Here is a 17,952-nt window from a genome sequence, read left to right as displayed (position 1 = left end):
ACATCGAACACATCTGGTTTTGACAGCTACAAAATCTTTCCTGCCTCACCATTTCCTGCAAATGATGGGAATAGCATGGCATTAATAGTGTCTAAAATCTTTGTGCTGAGGGCGACAAATGAATAAAGACCAGAAATTTTACCCAAGGGAAAAAAAGAAAGGCATATCCCCTCTTTTACCTCTTCTACTAAATAAGCTTCAACTTATTGTACACTTTAAACAGCAGGCAGCCATTGCAAAACAACTTTTGTCACTCTCACGTTGATTTATTTTATTTTTTTAAACAACTGTCAAGCAGAGACAGCTATTGTCATTTCCAGACTAAGATCGTATAGACTTTACTAGGATTTTTGAGGTCACGATGGTTAAGTAAAGTGAAGTAAGGACGTAGTATTACTGCTTTTACATAAGGAACTGAATCTAAAGAGTCTTAACGGCACAGTCATGTGTGTCACGGGTGTTTCACAATGGCTTTTGAACCCAGGGTTGATTGAAAACTAAAATCTATATACTTATGCAGCATCACTGAACCATGCAGACACATTTAGTATAGTTTTTATGCAGTATGGCTGATCACTGTTTGTAGCATGTAAGTCGCTTAACCAGACACCTGATGTGTTTTATCTTTGTATATTCCTTATACAGCCTTGTGCCATTAAAAAAAAAAAAAAGGAACTTCTCTACATTTTTTTTCTCAAATACTATTTCTGTTAAGTTTTTTTTAAAAGGTTCTGGTAGTGTTTGAGGGTCATAGTTTGGGTTCTTAGAGGTCGTGTGGGACTTTCCAGCTTGAAGAGAAGCCGAGCATCCTCTATGTGTTAAGCCCCGCCTTCTCCACCTAGCACGCCTCTCCTCCCTGAGCTCGGATTGGTTGAGCTGACCGTCAATCACGACTAAGCAGCAAGCGTGGTTGCAGAGCCGCGGTTGTTGATGTATGTGTCAGAAGTCAGGCGGTGAGCGCAGACAGCAGCTAGCAGGTAAGCATGAACACACGGCAGCCACCGGGTTTTATACGCTTTAATGCGATTAGCTGCGGTTGGCAAGGGGCTAACTAGCTGTGGTGTATGTGCTCAGGATGGTTTGAGGTCTTTGTTTTAAAAACACCAACTAAAGGCGTGTTTCAGTGACAGTGCGTGCTGCCTCCGCGGTTTAGCTTTGGTATCATGTCAAATCGATTCTTCCCAACTTTGGACTCGTGAGCTGCATGACTGGAGCCACTTCTTCATTTAAATGAGCCCCAGTTACAGTCAGCTTTCATGGCTAGAAGAAGTAATAGGAAGCGGGGAGTTTACAGCTAACCTTAGCCCTGCTGGTAATACCAAGAGGATGGCATTAATAATCTAAACCTCACAGTAAGATGTTTTTGATAGTGCAGGTCGTTATTCCACTTATCTAGCCGCAAATCAGATGCTGTCAGCAGCCATAATATGTATTATCTGGGATATTACACTTGTTGCTCCTCCTGATTGGTTACATCCTGTCCCGGGGGAAGGATGAATCATTCATTAATGTTGACAGCAATCCTGTGGCAGAGCAAACAGAGCTGCCAAAGAGGGAAACGTTACTACATGTGCAGCCCTGCTGAGATCACAGACACTGTGCTGGAGATAGCTTTGATCTTATTTAATCTGTACGTTGTCAGGTAACAATGCAGTTCCTGGGCAAGCTGTTGGACACCGTCTCCTCGGTGTCAACCCTCTTCACCAACCCTTACCGGGTCAGAGATGTGCCGCTGTCTGACTACGGAGGAGGAGGCAAAGTCCTGCTGAAAGAAGAGGGACGCATGGTCCTGTACAAAAACACACAGTGTCAGTCATGGGACTGTCTGCTTATGTGTCCCGAGACACCGACTGTGGTTCTGAGGTCAGTATTGATCACATCACGTGAGGAATGGTGTAATGCCTGTCATCTGTAGTGTTGTACGGCCACCAAACTAGTTTAAGGATGCACATATTATCGTTTAATATACAAACTTCTGCAGATGTGGTTACTACTTTCATCCAGCGTTATGCCATTGATTTAGTTTAGATCATGGACAGCTTCACTCAAGTAAAGCCTATTATTTTTGAATGAGTCACTGTTGAGTCATTCAGCTATAGATGTGAAAACAGGCTTAAGGAAAGATAGCAGGAGCTTGTGACGGTTTAGCTGAGGTATTTTAGGTTTTTATTTTTAAGTATGTAAATAAGGGGTGCCAGCCAGGTCTCTCTCCTGGCATGTAAGATTTTTTTTTCTTTGCATAAAACACCAAGCATCATACACAAAGGATGCAAGCAAAAAAAATGCTTAATTGCCTAGCAGTTGAACAGAAAAAACCCAATCGCCATGACCAATCATATATTCAGATATAATCATCAACAGAAAATATAAGCACAGACACAGGAAACAGTCCAAAATATGTCCACACAGTTCTTTTTAAAGATATTTAATTTATTCAGTGCAGCTCAGTTCAAAAGAAACAAAACATTTTGGCCGTTTCACCTTTCAGAGAAAAACAATACCAGTCAGTTCAGTCCAAAAAAACTAGGAGATCCACTCCATACTTCAGGAAGGTCTTCAGTTTGTTTGCCTTGACTGAAACCAAACTCTGAAGTTGTCAGAGGTTATTATTCTTTCTGTATCAGTGGAGCATCTCTATGCAGACAGTATGAACTTTGCTGACTTAATATCAGATGTCTATAAGCAAATATTTGTTTAACATCTCACAACATGTTAAAGTTGCTTGTAGAACTTAGAATAGTTGTTTCTTTACAGCAAAATTGTTGAAGCCATTTTCATAACCTGAGCATTCTTTTATCACAGTTATTGCAAACATTTATACTGTGAACATCAGTGGTGTAAAAGTCAATTCATGGCGGGAAAAAACACAACTGAATGCAAAATTGCACACAATGAGTCACATCCAGTAAACATAAGGCACCTTTTGAAGGCAAGGTAACCAAGAAGTAAAACTGAGATAAACTCAGAGACTCGAAGCTCTTTGGAACGATCCTTCCTTGTGGAGGAAAATACTTCTTGATCTTATTATTCTTATCTAAGCTGTAACTTGTACTGTTAGCACATAGTATTAATACATTCCTAGTTTTAGGCACAAGCTTAGATTCTTTCTTACAGTTCTTGTGAAATTCAACTGTGTATCTACTGCACTGCCTGAAGACTCTTTCAGGTGGTGTCAGAGGAGGATGCCATGAACTGGTTCCCGCAGTACGCACTCAAACTCCGACCCTTCTATGAGACCCTTCCTCTGAAGGCCGAGACTGCACAGCCGATCGTGGACTGCATCCGCAGCCACCCGGACTGGAGCTCCGCCCATATCGCCGTGGAGACAGGCCTCAGAGAGTGTCTCAAACATAACTATGTCCAGAGGTAAGATGAGACGTGATGATTTTAGTGGTGGTTCTGATGAGGACTGTAAAGGTCTCTGTGAATCTTGGAGTTATTCTTTTTGATTATTCGTTTAGTTTGTTTCACATGATTTCTTCCATTTTCCAAATTATGTCATTTTTAGGGGAAAAAAATTTTAAAAATCCATGCAGCAGTTAGTTTTAAAAGCTTGAAAGCTGCTTAAGACAGTTAATCCATCACAGTGGACATTTAATTGCTGTAGTTTCTGTTAAAGTTTTGCAAAAAGTTCTTCTAATACACGTTGCTTTCAGTAGTTGTTTTGCAGGGAAATTTAATGGGAAAGACTCTATGAGGAGACGTGAACGTCATGTCGAGGAAATTCAAAGCAAACTTTTATCTTATCTTGAGTTTCAAAGCTTGTGGTTTTGCTGCCAAATGTTAGAACTGGGACGCTGGAATGTCCCAAATGGACAAACCAGAAAGAATTTTCAAAACTGTCCTTGCTTGGCCTGCATTGCCACACCCCGATAACATGAGCTCACCAAAGAATAGAAGCTCTGCAAGCCAACCTTCATACTGATATGAATAAACTTATAGCAACCAAGAAGGAAGGAAATTACTTTGAGACTTACTTATTCTTGGAAAAAGTATTGAGATGTGCACGCAAAAGTACTTGTATGGTTGCTCAGTGTGACGAGCTCCCACAAATCCAATAAACTTTTCATGTTTCCAGTCAGATCAACTCTCGGGATGCATCCGGCCAGACGCCGCTGCATCTGGCATGTGAGCGAGGTGACTTGCCCTGTGTGAAGGAGCTGCTGGAGGAAAGCCAGGCCCGCACCGACATCAAAGACCGCAACGGAGAGACGCCCATGCACAGCGCCTCCAAACAGGACTCTCCTGTCATCATCCAGGTGAGAGGAAATGCTTCAACTGAGGTTTGGTGGAAAACAATGGGTTCGTCTCCACCCAGCTGATCAAAAAATTACGGCAACACTTTTTGCAATTCATCACATCACTCTGTAGGGCTGAAATCGCAAAGGCTGCAGTTTAAAACATACTTTATGCAGAAAGTGTGACTCAGAATTTAAACTGTCATGTTAATGGTTTTACACATTCATGCTTTTGATGCTATCTCATGTGGTAAGGCTCTGTTACATGTTGTAAATCTATTACACAGTGAATATTGAACTGAAGCTTGACTTAAAAACATTATATCGCAAATCAAATCACAATATCTACCAGAAGAATTGCAATTTTTCCAGAGCTTCTTACTGTTATGAACCATGTAAACCCTCTAAACTGCATATAACGTTGATTTTCCGTCCATGTTTCCTCCAGGTCCTGTGCTCGCGGCTGTGCTCGGGGGTGAATGAGCTGAACAACAACGGGGAGACGCCGCTCCACGTGGCCTGCCGTTTGGGCCGCGTGGAGTCCGTCAAAGCCCTGTTGGGGGGTGGAGCCAAGTGTGATGTCATTGGCGGGACGGGCTACCCCATTCACATGGCCATGAAATACAGCGAGAAGGGGTGAGTGTGAGAGAGAGGATGATGACAAAGACTGAAGATGTTTTTGTGGCCGCAGAACAGCGTCACCGGCGCTAAAAGGGTGACAGTGTTTTCCTCAGTGACAATGAACAGTTTCGCTGGTTTACCTCCCGACCTGCTTTGATTAAAAGTGAAACTCTGACGGTACATGTATCACGAAGAGTATCTGCATTCTGCTGAAATGAATATTACTGGGCCTTTGAAGTGTCTGCGTTGCAAAGGAAACCTGTAGAAGTATTTAAGGACAATGCTGTAAAGAAATCAAACACTTTGTTTAAAGACGCTAAAACTGCAGAACTAATATAAACTGTAGAGCAGTGGCGGGTGGTGACAGTGTTTGTTGGGGGCCTGCAGTCTGCAAATGACCTTTTATTTAAATCAGAAATTAGAATATGAGTAACATCAGGAACAACTATTTACAGGAAGGCAAATGTTCTACCTTTAGAGGATATTCTAATCATAATCTAACATTACTAAGACTTACCAGAACTAAATTTCAAAACCATTCATCAAACTTTCATCAGTATTTACAGGATATTCAGGGCTCCAGACTAACTTTTTCACTGGTACGATCCAGTTTCACACTCTGTTGCACCTCCCACCTGGTCAAAGGCAAAACATATGAGTTTCTGAACATTTTCTTATTGATAGACGATTTACTGATGCTCCCTGAACGCCCCACATAGCAGGCTGTGGTAGCTGCTGTTGGTGGCTGTGGTGTGCTCTGACAGGGTGTGACCAGAAATGACTTTAAAAATAATAAACTAGGACGTTCGGATGTCAGAGTTGTTTGAGGTTAACCCATTTACATGTATTCTACACGTGGTCTTTTCTATGAGCAGTCTTCTCTCCATTGACAGCATGGCCGATGCATTAGGCGTCACGACAGTAGCTGTCCTCTAGTACAGCGGTCTTCAACCTTTTTTGCACCACGGACCGGTTTTAAGCAAAAATTTTTCTACGGACCGGTCATTACGCTCATAGCAAATAATAATAGTTTTTTTTTTCTATTGAAAAGTTTCATAAATGAATAAAATTAATTTTTATTGCTTAATATGTTTACTTTTTCTCCTGTCTCAGTATTAAGTCTCTCCCACTTTCCAAAGCAGCTCTCCAGAGACGTTTGTTGTTGACTGACGGCTTCGTTTAGCAGCCGGGCATAAAAACTGACAGTCAAGTGCGGGAAACGAACACAAACGGACGTGACGGGAAGACGAGCTAGTCATTTTTCAAAATAAAACACCCTGCAGACTCCGCTGGAAATAAAAAAAAAAACAATAAAATATTTTTATTCTATCTGTGCGGCCCGGTACCAAATGACCCACGGCCCGGTACCGGTCCGCGACCCGGTGGTTGGGGACCGCTGCTCTAGTAGAAGAGGAGGGGAAAGGCTGTGTGACAGCGTCAGAAAGCGAAGTCGTAAGAACGTCAAAGGACAGTTTTGATATCCAGCCACAGAAGACAAAAGCAAATAAAGACAAAATTAATTGGTTAACAGCTAAAGTGGACGGGTCCAGGACGCACTAAGCTGTGCGCCCTGTGAGAAAGTCTGCAGCTTCCAATCAGAGCCCGGGCCGAGGTCACATGATCATAAAAAGTTTTTGAGCCACATACACACTCATGTGGCGGCGCCCCGCATCCAGGAAGTGTAGAATTAGTAAACACGCAGTAAAGACTGATATTACATCTGTTAATAATACAAAGATAGTTAATGTGGCAAAATGATATGAATTTTATGATTAATTTTATTATTATTTTGTTATAATTAATTCAAATTGAATTTTACGTTTGAGAACTACTTTTTGTCTGGTCATTAGTCGTGGGGGTGCGGTATGGACCAACCGCACTGCTGCAGAGCCTTTTAAAAGAGAGGCTGAAATTGACAGCTTACAAAACTGCAGAATGTTTTACAGATTTTAAAAATGCTTCAGTTAATTAAATGTGTTTTTTTTTATTATTATTTTGTGTTTGTCAGCTGTGTGGAGGAGATCCTCAAAGCAGATGCCGGACAGCTCCATGCTGAGGACTCTTTGTATGGAGGGACGCCTCTCCACTGGTCCAAAACCGCTGAGGTGACAGATATTACATCATGTGTTTTGTGGATAGAAATTCATAATGAGCTGCTTAAATGTCCTTTTTGCTTTGTGATCACATATCTCTTGTAAAGTGCACTTTGTGAAGCTGCGGTGAATCATCACATGGACAGTGGTGGTTTGCCTGTAGTTGGTGTAGCTGTGGGAGTTCTGGTCTCTCAAATGTACACGTCTGTGATAGAGTGATTTGCAGATCGTCAAAGTCTGACTTTGTGTTTTCTATCTTTGGTGCCAGATGTGTCGTCTGCTGCTGGAGCATGGCTGTGCGGTGAACTACCTCAGTAAGACCGGAGAGAGCGCCCTCCACATTTTGACCAAGAGGGGGCGCTTTGAGGCGGCCATGGTGCTGCTCACCCACGGGGCGAATGCCAACCTGAAGGGTCAGGACGGGAACACAGCCCTCCACCTAGCGATGAAGGTGTGTGTACAAGATAGAGAGATGAGGATGATGGTCTCGCAGAGGTTGCAACACAGCACAGGGGACGGATGTTTCTTGAATCGAAAATATTCTTGTTTCTTTTATAATGAGAGCTGCATCGTTCAGGTTTTCTTAATGAAAACACAGCTATGATGCAGCTACTTCAAAATGGAAATAGATGTATTAAAAAGATGAATCACTGAATGTATTACATGTTACAGATTGATAATGTGACAAGATCTTTATTAGATGTGTTTTTAAAGGAATACTTATCCACATATATTCCAACTCTGTTTCTTAGATGGACCACATAGAGTTGATCAAAGCTCTGATTGTGTTTGGAGCTGATGTGGAGATCCACAACGACCTGGGAGAAACACCTGGACTCATCGCTGCCCGCACCAGCAAAGGTAAGCGGGAGAGGAGGGGATGCTGACAGCGCTTTATACTGTGAGGAGAAGAGAGTTTCTGACACGAGGAGGTGTGCAGGAGCTAAATAAGACATTTAAAAACCAGCCTCGCTTCAGACAATTAAATCAGAACTCAATGTGCCTGACCTAACAAACCTGCTTGATCTCATCAGTTTTATTAAAAGCATGTGCCCCACCATAGGTAGTAAACATTATGCATGAACATGAGTGAATTTTAGAATGTCCAAAATGCTAAACATCATGCCATCTTCACTTAATTAGTCAGTATATGAAATCTTGTTGTTAATAATCGCTTTTTGACTCTTTAGGCCACACAGTGTAAGACAAGATCAGACTTAACTGATCCTCAGAGGGTCTACTGTATGTGACATTTAAAAATATTTCATATACCAAAGCTAAAAATGTTTGTCGGTGTAGACGTCCTTTCACTTTCTTTTTTTAAAATTTGTTTTCACCACTCACTGTAACATCATGAGAAGCTAGGCCCACCAGTCTTGGAGGAGAAATTCAGGTGCATTGAAGCTTCGTCCTTCTTCTATTCTTCTGTGTTAGTGAGAAAAATCCCACCAGAATGGAGCACGTTAGATTCATTTGTATTTCATTTTTGCCCAAGACTGAGCCAAACTGAATATATTACATGCAGCTGATAGAAGACAATGATTTTATGATGCACCTTTTAGAAAGAACTGCATTTTAAAGGCCTGAACATCTTCAAATGTCACTTTGATTGCTTATTAGGGACCTGAACGTAGTCATTCCTGTCTTGGACCTACTCGTACTGTCAATACAAAATTATTGCTTGAGCAGATCTGATGTTTGCAGAAAACCACTGACTTGATACTCCGAAGCAGAAAGGGCGGTAAATTGAGTTTGCTGTTACTTATTGATTTTGAAGATGCATGATAATCGCTAACAGCTCGCTTATGTTCTTGCTTTCTTTCTCTCTCTCTCTCTCTGCTATCCATCCATTTGTATCTGTCTCTTCTTTCTCTCTGCTGTTTACGTCGTGTGTGTGCATGTCCAACACGTTGCCTTGCTCGTGTGTGTGTGTGTGTGTGTGTGTTAACATGAAAGGTCCTAATAGAAAGATACTGCTGGACATGCTGTGTAGTGTAGGAGTGCAGCGTTGCCTCCCTCCCTCCCCTGGCAGTCCTCCTCCCGTCTTCAACAAGGCCAAGCCTGAAGGCATAGGTAACACCGCCGTCCCTCTCCTCCGCCTCGCCGTCGCCCATCTCTTGTTTCAGTGTTTCTTCCACCTGAAAGCGTACTGGGGAGTTCTTTTCCTCAATTTCCATCACTCTACATTATTCTCTTTTACATTGTTTTATATGTGTGATACTGTTAAGGATCATCTTAACATAAAACGGGGTTCTAGTGTTCTGTCTTAGTCTAGGTTCTACTGACTAACCTTCAGCGGACTAACCTGTTTTCAGAGCGCTGCCAAAATGTTGTGGGAAAAATTAAAATTAGACCAATGTTAACGACCCAACAAGATCAGAGTTTTCCACGAGACCTGAGCTGCAATGTGTAATTTAATCTTGATGCCAAAAATAAGGTGGTGAGAGAGCATTGCCACGTCTGTCAACGTGTTTTTATGTGGCAGAGGGTGGCTATGATGATAGTGTAATGATGTGTAAATGTCACTTTTACATACCTACATACACCTGTTAGAGCTCCCAGGTGGCTTGCTGAGAACGGGCTCCTTTCCATTTTCTATTCCTTGTGGACAAATTTGATGTCATCATGTGTTGGTCCAGTACCGATAGCTGTTGTTGTTGCTGGCTTACAGGGTTTCAGGACATCATGTATGTGGGCGCTGCAATGAGTGCAATGAGCAAAGGCACGTCTGAAGTGGATGGCCACAAAATGGAGAAAAAGAAGTGAGTAGGGGAATGAGTGGATATTATTAGGAAGGAACAGACCCCTAGAAAAAAATGCCATGCTTTGAGTAATTTTTCCTCAAAACCTGATTTACATATTTTTCTTTAATTTTGTTTTGCTTTTTAATTCAGTGCCAAAAGAAATGTGCATAAAGTACTTAAATCAGAAGGACTGCTTTCGTTTGCCACCAATGATAAAATCTGTGGTCGTATAAAAAGGGACGGCAGTTCAGTCTGAGCTGGTGGTTCGTATGAAAAGGAATGAAGTGGTCCAGTAGTCATCAGGCTGCTACATATTGAATTAAATTAATTTGTGTTTCAGGCTTGAGTTGATGCTTTTAGCAGATGTAGCGCTTACACATATCTTAACTATTTATGAAGCTACAGTTTGTTAGGTTTATGTTAAATGTGTAATTTTGAGGTGCCGACGGTGTTACATCTTTTAATTTAAGGGTAGCATCCAAAGAGAATCCTTACAAACCTGTGTCGTGTAAAGATTCATCCCTCCTCTTCATAACATTCATTTTTGGAACAAACCTGATTTATTTTATTTGACTTTCTGCCTTAAGTGCACAAATGTCTGTATGTGGTCTGATTTACTCTTTGTTTCGTCTCCTGTAGGATGGACCGACTGCTGTGCCTGGACGGTGGAGGTATCAAAGGCCTGGTGCTGATCCAGATGTTGATCGCTCTGGAGAGAGAGGCCGGCAGACCCACCAGAGAGCTCTTCGACTGGGTCGCTGGCACGAGCACTGGGGGCATCTTGGCCCTCGCTATAATCCACGGTGCGTTTTTTTTTTTGGTCTCCTTTTCCTCTCCACGGCATTTTTTGTGACGTACAAACAATCAGCACAGTACTAATGCTTCTTCCATGTGCAGGTAAGTCCATGGAGTACTTGCGCTGCCTGTACTTTAGGATGAAGGAGCAGGTGTTCAAAGGGTCGAGACCCTACGAATCGGCGCCGCTGGAGGACTTCTTGAAGAAAGAATTCGGAGAGAACACCAAAATGACAGACGTCCAATTCCCCAGGTAGCTGTTCACACCAACAGTTGGCCCGACGCAAGGGGTAGCAAAGCAAAAAGAAAAGGAAATCACTGAAAAATGCTCTCCTCAGACATATTTAGAAGCAATGTACAATGTTCTAATGCAGTCCGGACCGGTCATTGCGCACCTAACAAATAATTGTTTTTACTATCAAAAAGTTTCCTAAACAAGTACACTTACTTTCTAAGTATGTGTTTACTTTTTCTTCTGTCTTAGCATCAAATCTCTCCCACTTTCCAAAGAAGCTCTCCGGAGACATTTGTTTTTGTTGTTCATTTCGGCCGCGGTTAGACTGACGGCTTCGTTTAACGGCTTGGCGTGAAAACTGACAGTCAAGTGCGTGAAACAAGCACAGATGGAAGTGACGGGAAGACTAGCTCGTCATTTTTCAAAATAAAACACCCTGCACGCTCCGATGGAAATAAAAATAAACCAATAAGATGTTTTTATTCTTTTTGTGCGGCCCGGTACCAAATGACCCACTGCCTGGTACCGGTCCACGGCCCAGTGGTTGGGGACCGCTGTTCTAATATCAAATAGCTGATAGTGTAAGCCAGCGCTACTGGACCAAAAGAACATTAGCACACATTTTTTTTTATTTTTTTTTTTTTAAACTTTCGTTTTTCCTATAAACTAGTAGGTAGTTTGTGCCATTAAAAAGCTTTAAGTGTCCTTTACTGTGGTTGGTTGAAAGTTTGAACTTAGTTGACCCTCCTGTGCAGTGTCCTAATTTTTTGCACGCCTGAATGCTCTGAAAAAATGCCTCAGCTGCTTAGAAACGTGTGCAAGTGGTCTCAACACACTGAAAAATTACGAACATATTTTTTCGTCATTTAGAGCAACTGCTAATTTTTAGATCTTAGGTAGAGTTACAAGTCATACCTTTTTGTTTGTATGAGCACCAATGCTGTAGTGCCTGTGTATATTTCTCCTGCCCTCTCTCCGTTATGCTTTCCACTCATTCGTCACTTTCTGCACAGGGTGATGGTGACCAGTGTTCTGGCAGACAGACATCCAGGCGAGCTGCACATCTTCAGGAACTACGACCCTCCGTCCGTCCACAGAGAGCCCCCGTACGCCACCACTGCCACGTTCAAGCCCCTCACCACCCCACAAGGTACCTCAAAAACTGCGTCTGTTGCCCCACTAGTCCTCGAATGTCAAATGTATTCGAGAGATAGTGGAGTATGTCGATCACACCACTGGATGGTGCCAAAGATAGCAGTTTTAGGAACCCACAGTTAATCGTATTCATTTCTGGTATGAGCTAATCTGAACAGGAAACAACCGCAAAGCACCAGGCAATGACATCTAAAAAAAGAAGGTTTCTAGGTCTGAGTTTATGTGTCATAATGTTGACGAGGAAGTCCGGTTGTGCTGTGTTGTTTGAGCGCCAGCCCTGTTGTTGTTACAGGATGGGAGGATGAGGATGTGTTGATAGTAGGATACACAGAGGAGCCGCCCAGAAAGCGTAGGAAGGTGACAGATGAAGGTGTGTGGATGGCTCAAAGCCACAAACTGTATTAGAAAGTCTTACATTTGTCACGGCTTGTGCTGTAGGAGCATCACACTTGTAGCAAACACTGTCACTAGTAACGGTAGCTTGGGAGCTCACTGCATTATAATGGGTGTTTATTTCAGCAAAGACTTAAATTACCTCACATGACCAAATAACTTTTAATTGGTTAGATTGCAGTGTTTACATTATGAATTATTGTTAAATACTGCTGGGAAGTAGTGAAATAACGAGGCATAGTGATCAGTGAGTTAAGGCCACTGTTCTATCGGTTTTCATCATAATGTCGTCTCTTTTTACACTGTGGTTATAAGAAACTGAATTAAAACTATATTAAAATGAAATTCAACTCAGTAAACCCAGATGAAACCCTGGTACGTGTCAGAGACTAAAAAGCCTCTGAAGGAAACGGGTTCCAAGGAATTTATTCTTGTCTGTTTCAATTTTAGCACCTCACAAACCCCAGCGTGTTCATTTAAATGCAGTCCTATAGAGAACACATGCTTCTGAGGATTTTTTAATAGCACAGCAACAAGTAAAACATGCTTCCACACTCCAGTCTCCTCAGATTAATGAGTTGTTTGCTGTTGTGCTATTTGTGCTTTGGTAAACATGTTTTTTGTTGTTCTCTGCAATTTGAAGTCTAACTGAGTTCTTTGTCTTTATATCAGAACAGCTTGTGTGGAGAGCTGCCCGCTCCAGCGGCGCTGCTCCTACCTACTTCCGACCAATGGGCCGCTTTCTGGATGGAGGGCTGCTGGCCAATAACCCGACACTCGACGCCATGTCAGAAATCCATCAGTACAACAAGGCCTTAAAAGCAGAGGTTGGCCGTCTGACAGCCGCAATCTAGTTTTATGTCTCTCTTGGTCTTTTATTAAGTGCACGTTCAACTGCTAACCCATATGGATTTGTTCTATTGGATCATTTATTCATCATTACTTATCACTGAATCATTTATTTATCTGTCTTTCAGTCTCACGAGGAGAACATCAAGAAGTTGGGCATAGTGGTCTCCCTTGGTACAGGTAGGTCACATAACTGTGTCTGAATGGCAAATGATGCTTCTGGTGGGTTTTACTGGATTCACTCAAGAGTTACTTTGTCGATATAAATGTGTTGTGTGTCCTGCATCTCTGTGTTCACTAGTTGTCATTTGTTTGTACACAATATCTGCACAACTGGAAGAAAGTATTTAAGTTACATTGAGTCGGGCCGAACTGAAGTCATATTATGTGTGATATTTTCTATAAACGGGCTGCAAGGTGGAGCAGTGGTTAGCACCGTTGCCTCACAGCTAGAAGGTCGCCGGTTCACGTCCCAGTGAGGACACCCGGGATCTTTCTGCGTGGAGTCTCCATGTTCTCCCCGTGCAGCGTGGGTTCTCTCCGGGTTCTCCGGCTTCCTCCCACAGTCCAGAACCATGTTGAGGTTAATTGGTGATTCTAAATTGTCCGTAGGTGTGAATGTGAGTGTGCTTGGTTGTCTGTCTCTAAGTGTAGCCCTGTGATGGACTGGTTACCTGTCCAGGTGAACCTGCCTTCGCCCTGAGTCAGCTGGGATAGACTCCAGCCCGCCACGACCCTATTGAGGACTAAGTGGTGTATGGATAATGGATTGATTTTCTATAAATTTCTATATTAGTTTTCTTGAACATTAATGTAGAATTGATCCTATTATCTGATCCTGTGACTATAACCTATAAAGAACAAAACTCTAGCAAATAAAACCCTTCCAGATACTGATACCTGGACTATTGGTGTCAAATTAAATGTGCCGTTGAAGCCTCAACAGCTGTGTTGTTATGCTTTTACCTAACAAGTTGTGAATAACTAGCTTGAGTTGACGGTCTGTGAGCGACGTCCCACTAATCATTTTCTTTTGAACACGTGTGTCTGCAGGTAAACCTCCTCAGGTGGTGGTGAGCTCTGTGGATGTTTTCCGGCCCTCCAACCCGCTGGAGCTGGCCAAGAGTTTTGTAGGAGCGAAGGAGCTGGGCAAAATGCTTGTGGACTGCGTGAGTACACCGCCACTCGTGTTTAAATCACCACCAGTTTCCACTTTTTACAATGCCTTTCAGGTTTCTTCATATTTTGTTCGTAATAACAAACAATCATAATATTCTAATAATACTTCGTTTGTCTTTTTAATTCCACAAACACGTGTCCAGTGTACAGACTCGGATGGCTGTGCCGTGGACAGGGCCAGAGCCTGGTGTGAAATGATCGACACCATCTACCACAGGTCAGCTGATTGCATCTTGTCACATCCCGCTGCCTCTGCTCTCTGCCTTATCTCTTTATCTCACTGAACTTTGGCTGACCATCTTGACTTGGTCCCCGTCTTGCTGTCCGTCTTGTTATCGCAGTGTTCATGCGGTCTTTTCAACCACTAGTTTATCTGACACGTTGTGCAACATGCTGTGCTCAGTGATGCCGACCAGATACGGCTCACAGAGAGTAAACATTCAGCTGTTACAGCAGACGTTATAACTGAATGAAAAGTAGGCTGATATATGTCAATGTGCTTCATACGCACGTGGACAGAATAGTTGGTAGCCCTCGGTTAATGAAAGAAAAACCCACAACAGTCACAGAAATAACTTGACAAAAGTAATAATAAATAAAAATTCTATGAAAATTAACCAATGAAAGTCAGACATTGCTTTTGAACCGCGGTTCAACAGAATTGTTTAAAAGAATAAACTCATGAAACTGTTTCATGAGTTTATTCTTTTAAATTTTTCTTTATTATTGCTTTTGTCAGATTCAGGTTATTTCTGTGACCGTTGTGGGTTTTTCTTTCATTAACTGAGGTGTACCAACTATTTTGTCCACGTGTGTGAAGCTGAGAGCACAGGACAGCAGCCAAATGTGCTGCGTGTGACGGTGATGACGCGCTGGAAAGTTGTCTGGGAAACAGAAGCAGTATTATCTGTAAAGTTCCAGATCTCAACGATACACGACTGCAGTTTTATCACACGACAAGTTTTCCATCACATGGATGTCACATCGAGTTGCCTTCTGGAGTGACCTTTTGAAGCTTGAATTTGTGTTAAATAATCAGCAGCATGTAGCTTGAAAAGCCTGGTTTTATCTAAGCCTGAGCTGCTTCTGAGTCAAGTGGACATATGATTGATGTGCATCTATAAGTCTGTAAAACACTGAGACAAGTTTTTATAAGTTCAGCCATGATTTCAGTCAGTTCCAATACATATTTCACATTAAGCTTTACAACAGTCAATGGGGCACAAATGCAGTTGCACAAGTTCATCGTTCTATTTAACCAGTTATGGAAACCACCTAAAAGGAAATGACAAAACACAAATCGAGGTGTGTCACAGAGAATGAAACATGAGTACTTGTTTTTTTTTTTGGCTTTTTTTACCCCCCCAGGGCCAATAATGATACCGATTATCTGTATTCACATTTGGAAACTATATATTTGCAGTAAGACAGAAAATCTTATTGTCAACATGTAGAATAAGACAAACCCCAACAGGAATTTTTAGTTGATTATTTATTGATGTATAATCAGTCACATCGTGCTGTGAGCAGGACATTGTTCAACGTGACTACAGCTCCAGAGAGGCAGCTGCATCACAGGGGTGGTAGATTTTTATCTAAATTTATTATCAGGAAATGGCTAAAATACTGATATGCAGAAGCAGACCCATTCTGTAGATTTTCACACACTGGTTGAGTTTCTGCTATTTTTACTGTGTGTCCCTCTTCACTGTTTCCGTTGTGGTTTTTTTTTTTGTGTGCAGACTGAGTCCCCAGCTCTCTCAGGAGGTGATGCTGGACGAGGTGAGCGATGCGGTGCTGGTGGACATGCTGTGGGAAACCCAGATGTACCTGTATGAGAAGAGGGATATCCTCCAGTCTCTGGCAAAGCTTCTACTGGACAACTGAAAGCACCAGAAAACCACAAGGAGGCTGGTGAGGAGTCCAAAGTGTTTGGACCAGGGCACAAAGATTAGAGAACCGTGTGTCTGGTTGGAGGCTCTCATGTCTGCGCTCTGTTGAAACACCGACACTGACTCGATCACACTGGCTTCCATATTTACACTGACAGTTGTGTAACCAGTAGCAGTAACTGGAAACTGACACGCGAAACCACTGACTTACTTTAACTTATTGAAAGGCAAATAATGTAGCGTCATGTGACCTTATCATGTTTCTTTTTTTTTTTTTTTTTCAAGCTTACTGTTTGTATATAAAACCACTGAAGGAGAGATGGTAGAGTCTTCCCCCTCTCCGCTCTGTGAATACAGGGGAAGTATAGAAGGAAGTAGTATGAACTGAATTCATCAAGAAACTGACTGTGACGGTGTTATCCTCCCCCTCTCTGCACTGTGTTGGGAAACAGAAACTTATTTCTCCTTTACTGGTTCCTCTTTTTCCACCCAAACGGCCACAAAGACGTTCGAGCTTCACACAGTTTCCCAAAAACCACACGATTGAAGGGATCCTGCAATAAAACCCAGAGAAAACCTGCGTTAAACTGTAGCTCCACTGATGGTGGTGGTGATGAACCAGTTCTGCCTTACGTGTCTGGGGACCGTATTTGTACCATTTTCCTTTCTTCTTGCCACAACACGTCACATTTTCATGCCTTTGCAGGTTATTTATACTGACTTTAACCCCCATGTTCAGCCTCACACCTGTTAATAACTTGGTTTCTCACTGTACACTGTAAAAACCTCTCAGTCTGCTGTACAAGTGTTTCGAGTGCATATTTATCTTGTAACTGTGGTGGAACATAGACTTGAATCATAAAGTTACTTGAGGGACAAAGGAAAAGCGGACCTGCTGCTACTTCCACAAACCTAACAGGAGGCAACAAATGATTTTCTCTGTTTTTGTATCTGGATTAATTATTGAAGTGTGTACTAGTATGGTAATAAAATACGTTAATACTGACCATGGCTGATTTGGTTCTTTGTAGTTGAATTAATCTGAGTCACACTGATCCACTTTGTTTTAATAATGAGGAATAAAACAGGCCTATATGTTGAATGGTCGTCAAATAAGAAACCAATAAATGGCAAACATATTCATTAAGATGATGCTGCTGTGATCATTTTGGCCATGAAGACAGCCTACAGTCGTCCTCAAATGTATTCATAGCCTCCCATTAAAGAAGGAAAAAAACAGCTTCAGTCACTGAAATAAGTTGAAATTCACAAAAGTATTAATAAATAAAAAATGAATGAACCTCATGACATTGCTTTTGAATTGTGGTTCAACAGAAATATATATAAAAAAAAAGCCTGATGGGACCCGTGAACTAATATCTAGTTGAACAACCCTCTGAGCCAATCACTGCCATCAGGTGTTTCCTGTAACTCTCAGTCAGACTTGTGCACCTGTTGACAGGTATTCTGGACCACTGCTCATCAGCAAAGTGCTCTCATTTGTCCGGGACAGTTTTTATATTTATTTTTTTTTAATTAATCTTTTCAACCACAATACAAAAGATACATCTCATTTCACTAAATTATAATTTAGCAATTTTTTATTTATTATTACTTTTTTCAGTTTCTACTTATTTGAGTGTGAATTTTGCCTTTTCTTTAATGGAAGGGTTTGAATACATCTGAGGACGACTGTATCTGTAGAGAATTGGCCTTTGTAGTAACTCAGGAGGAGAGGGACGTATTGACGGGGAAACA

The 17,952-nt window shown here is 41.9% G+C and overlaps 1 protein-coding gene across 2 annotated transcripts; it reads left to right on the top strand.

Moving 5' to 3' along the window:
* The first annotated feature begins 922 nt into the window (after window positions 1–922).
* pla2g6 (phospholipase A2, group VI (cytosolic, calcium-independent)) lies at window positions 923–17,200 on the top strand. 2 transcript variants are annotated; one of them, XM_008296231.1, is made up of 18 exons: window positions 923–977; window positions 1,643–1,863; window positions 3,157–3,366; window positions 4,079–4,259; window positions 4,687–4,874; window positions 6,868–6,964; window positions 7,221–7,403; window positions 7,705–7,813; window positions 8,909–9,025; window positions 9,624–9,714; window positions 10,336–10,499; window positions 10,594–10,744; window positions 11,740–11,876; window positions 12,947–13,101; window positions 13,252–13,303; window positions 14,177–14,292; window positions 14,446–14,519; window positions 16,045–17,200. In XM_008296231.1, the coding sequence occupies exons 2-18, from the start codon at window positions 1,649–1,651 to the stop codon at window positions 16,187–16,189; spliced, it is 2,385 nt and encodes a 794-aa protein (XP_008294453.1). In that variant the 5' UTR covers window positions 923–977; window positions 1,643–1,648; the 3' UTR covers window positions 16,190–17,200. The 2 variants fall into 2 exon arrangements, with proteins under 2 accessions (XP_008294453.1, XP_008294454.1); XM_008296232.1 differs by lacking the exon at window positions 8,909–9,025.
* The last annotated feature ends 752 nt before the right edge of the window (window positions 17,201–17,952 follow it).

The sequence above is a fragment of the Stegastes partitus genome, unplaced genomic scaffold (assembly GCF_000690725.1).
Source record: "Stegastes partitus isolate 25-593 unplaced genomic scaffold, Stegastes_partitus-1.0.2 Scaffold1113, whole genome shotgun sequence".
NCBI classification, from domain to species: domain Eukaryota; kingdom Metazoa; phylum Chordata; class Actinopteri; family Pomacentridae; genus Stegastes; species Stegastes partitus.
The sequence above is the reverse complement of the archived record's forward strand: the minus strand, read 5'-3'. Positions and strand labels throughout refer to the sequence as shown.

Bases quoted from the DNA above. Each gene is read 5' to 3' on its own strand.
- pla2g6 (XM_008296231.1), top strand. From the start codon at position 1,649: ATGCAGTTCCTGGGCAAGCTGTTGGACACCGTCTCCTCGGTGTCAACC. The intron at 4,875-6,867 runs GTGAGTGTGAGA...TGTGTTTGTCAG, and splicing joins ATGAAATACAGCGAGAAGGG to CTGTGTGGAGGAGATCCTCA. The intron at 6,965-7,220 runs GTGACAGATATT...CTTTGGTGCCAG, and splicing joins ACTGGTCCAAAACCGCTGAG to ATGTGTCGTCTGCTGCTGGA.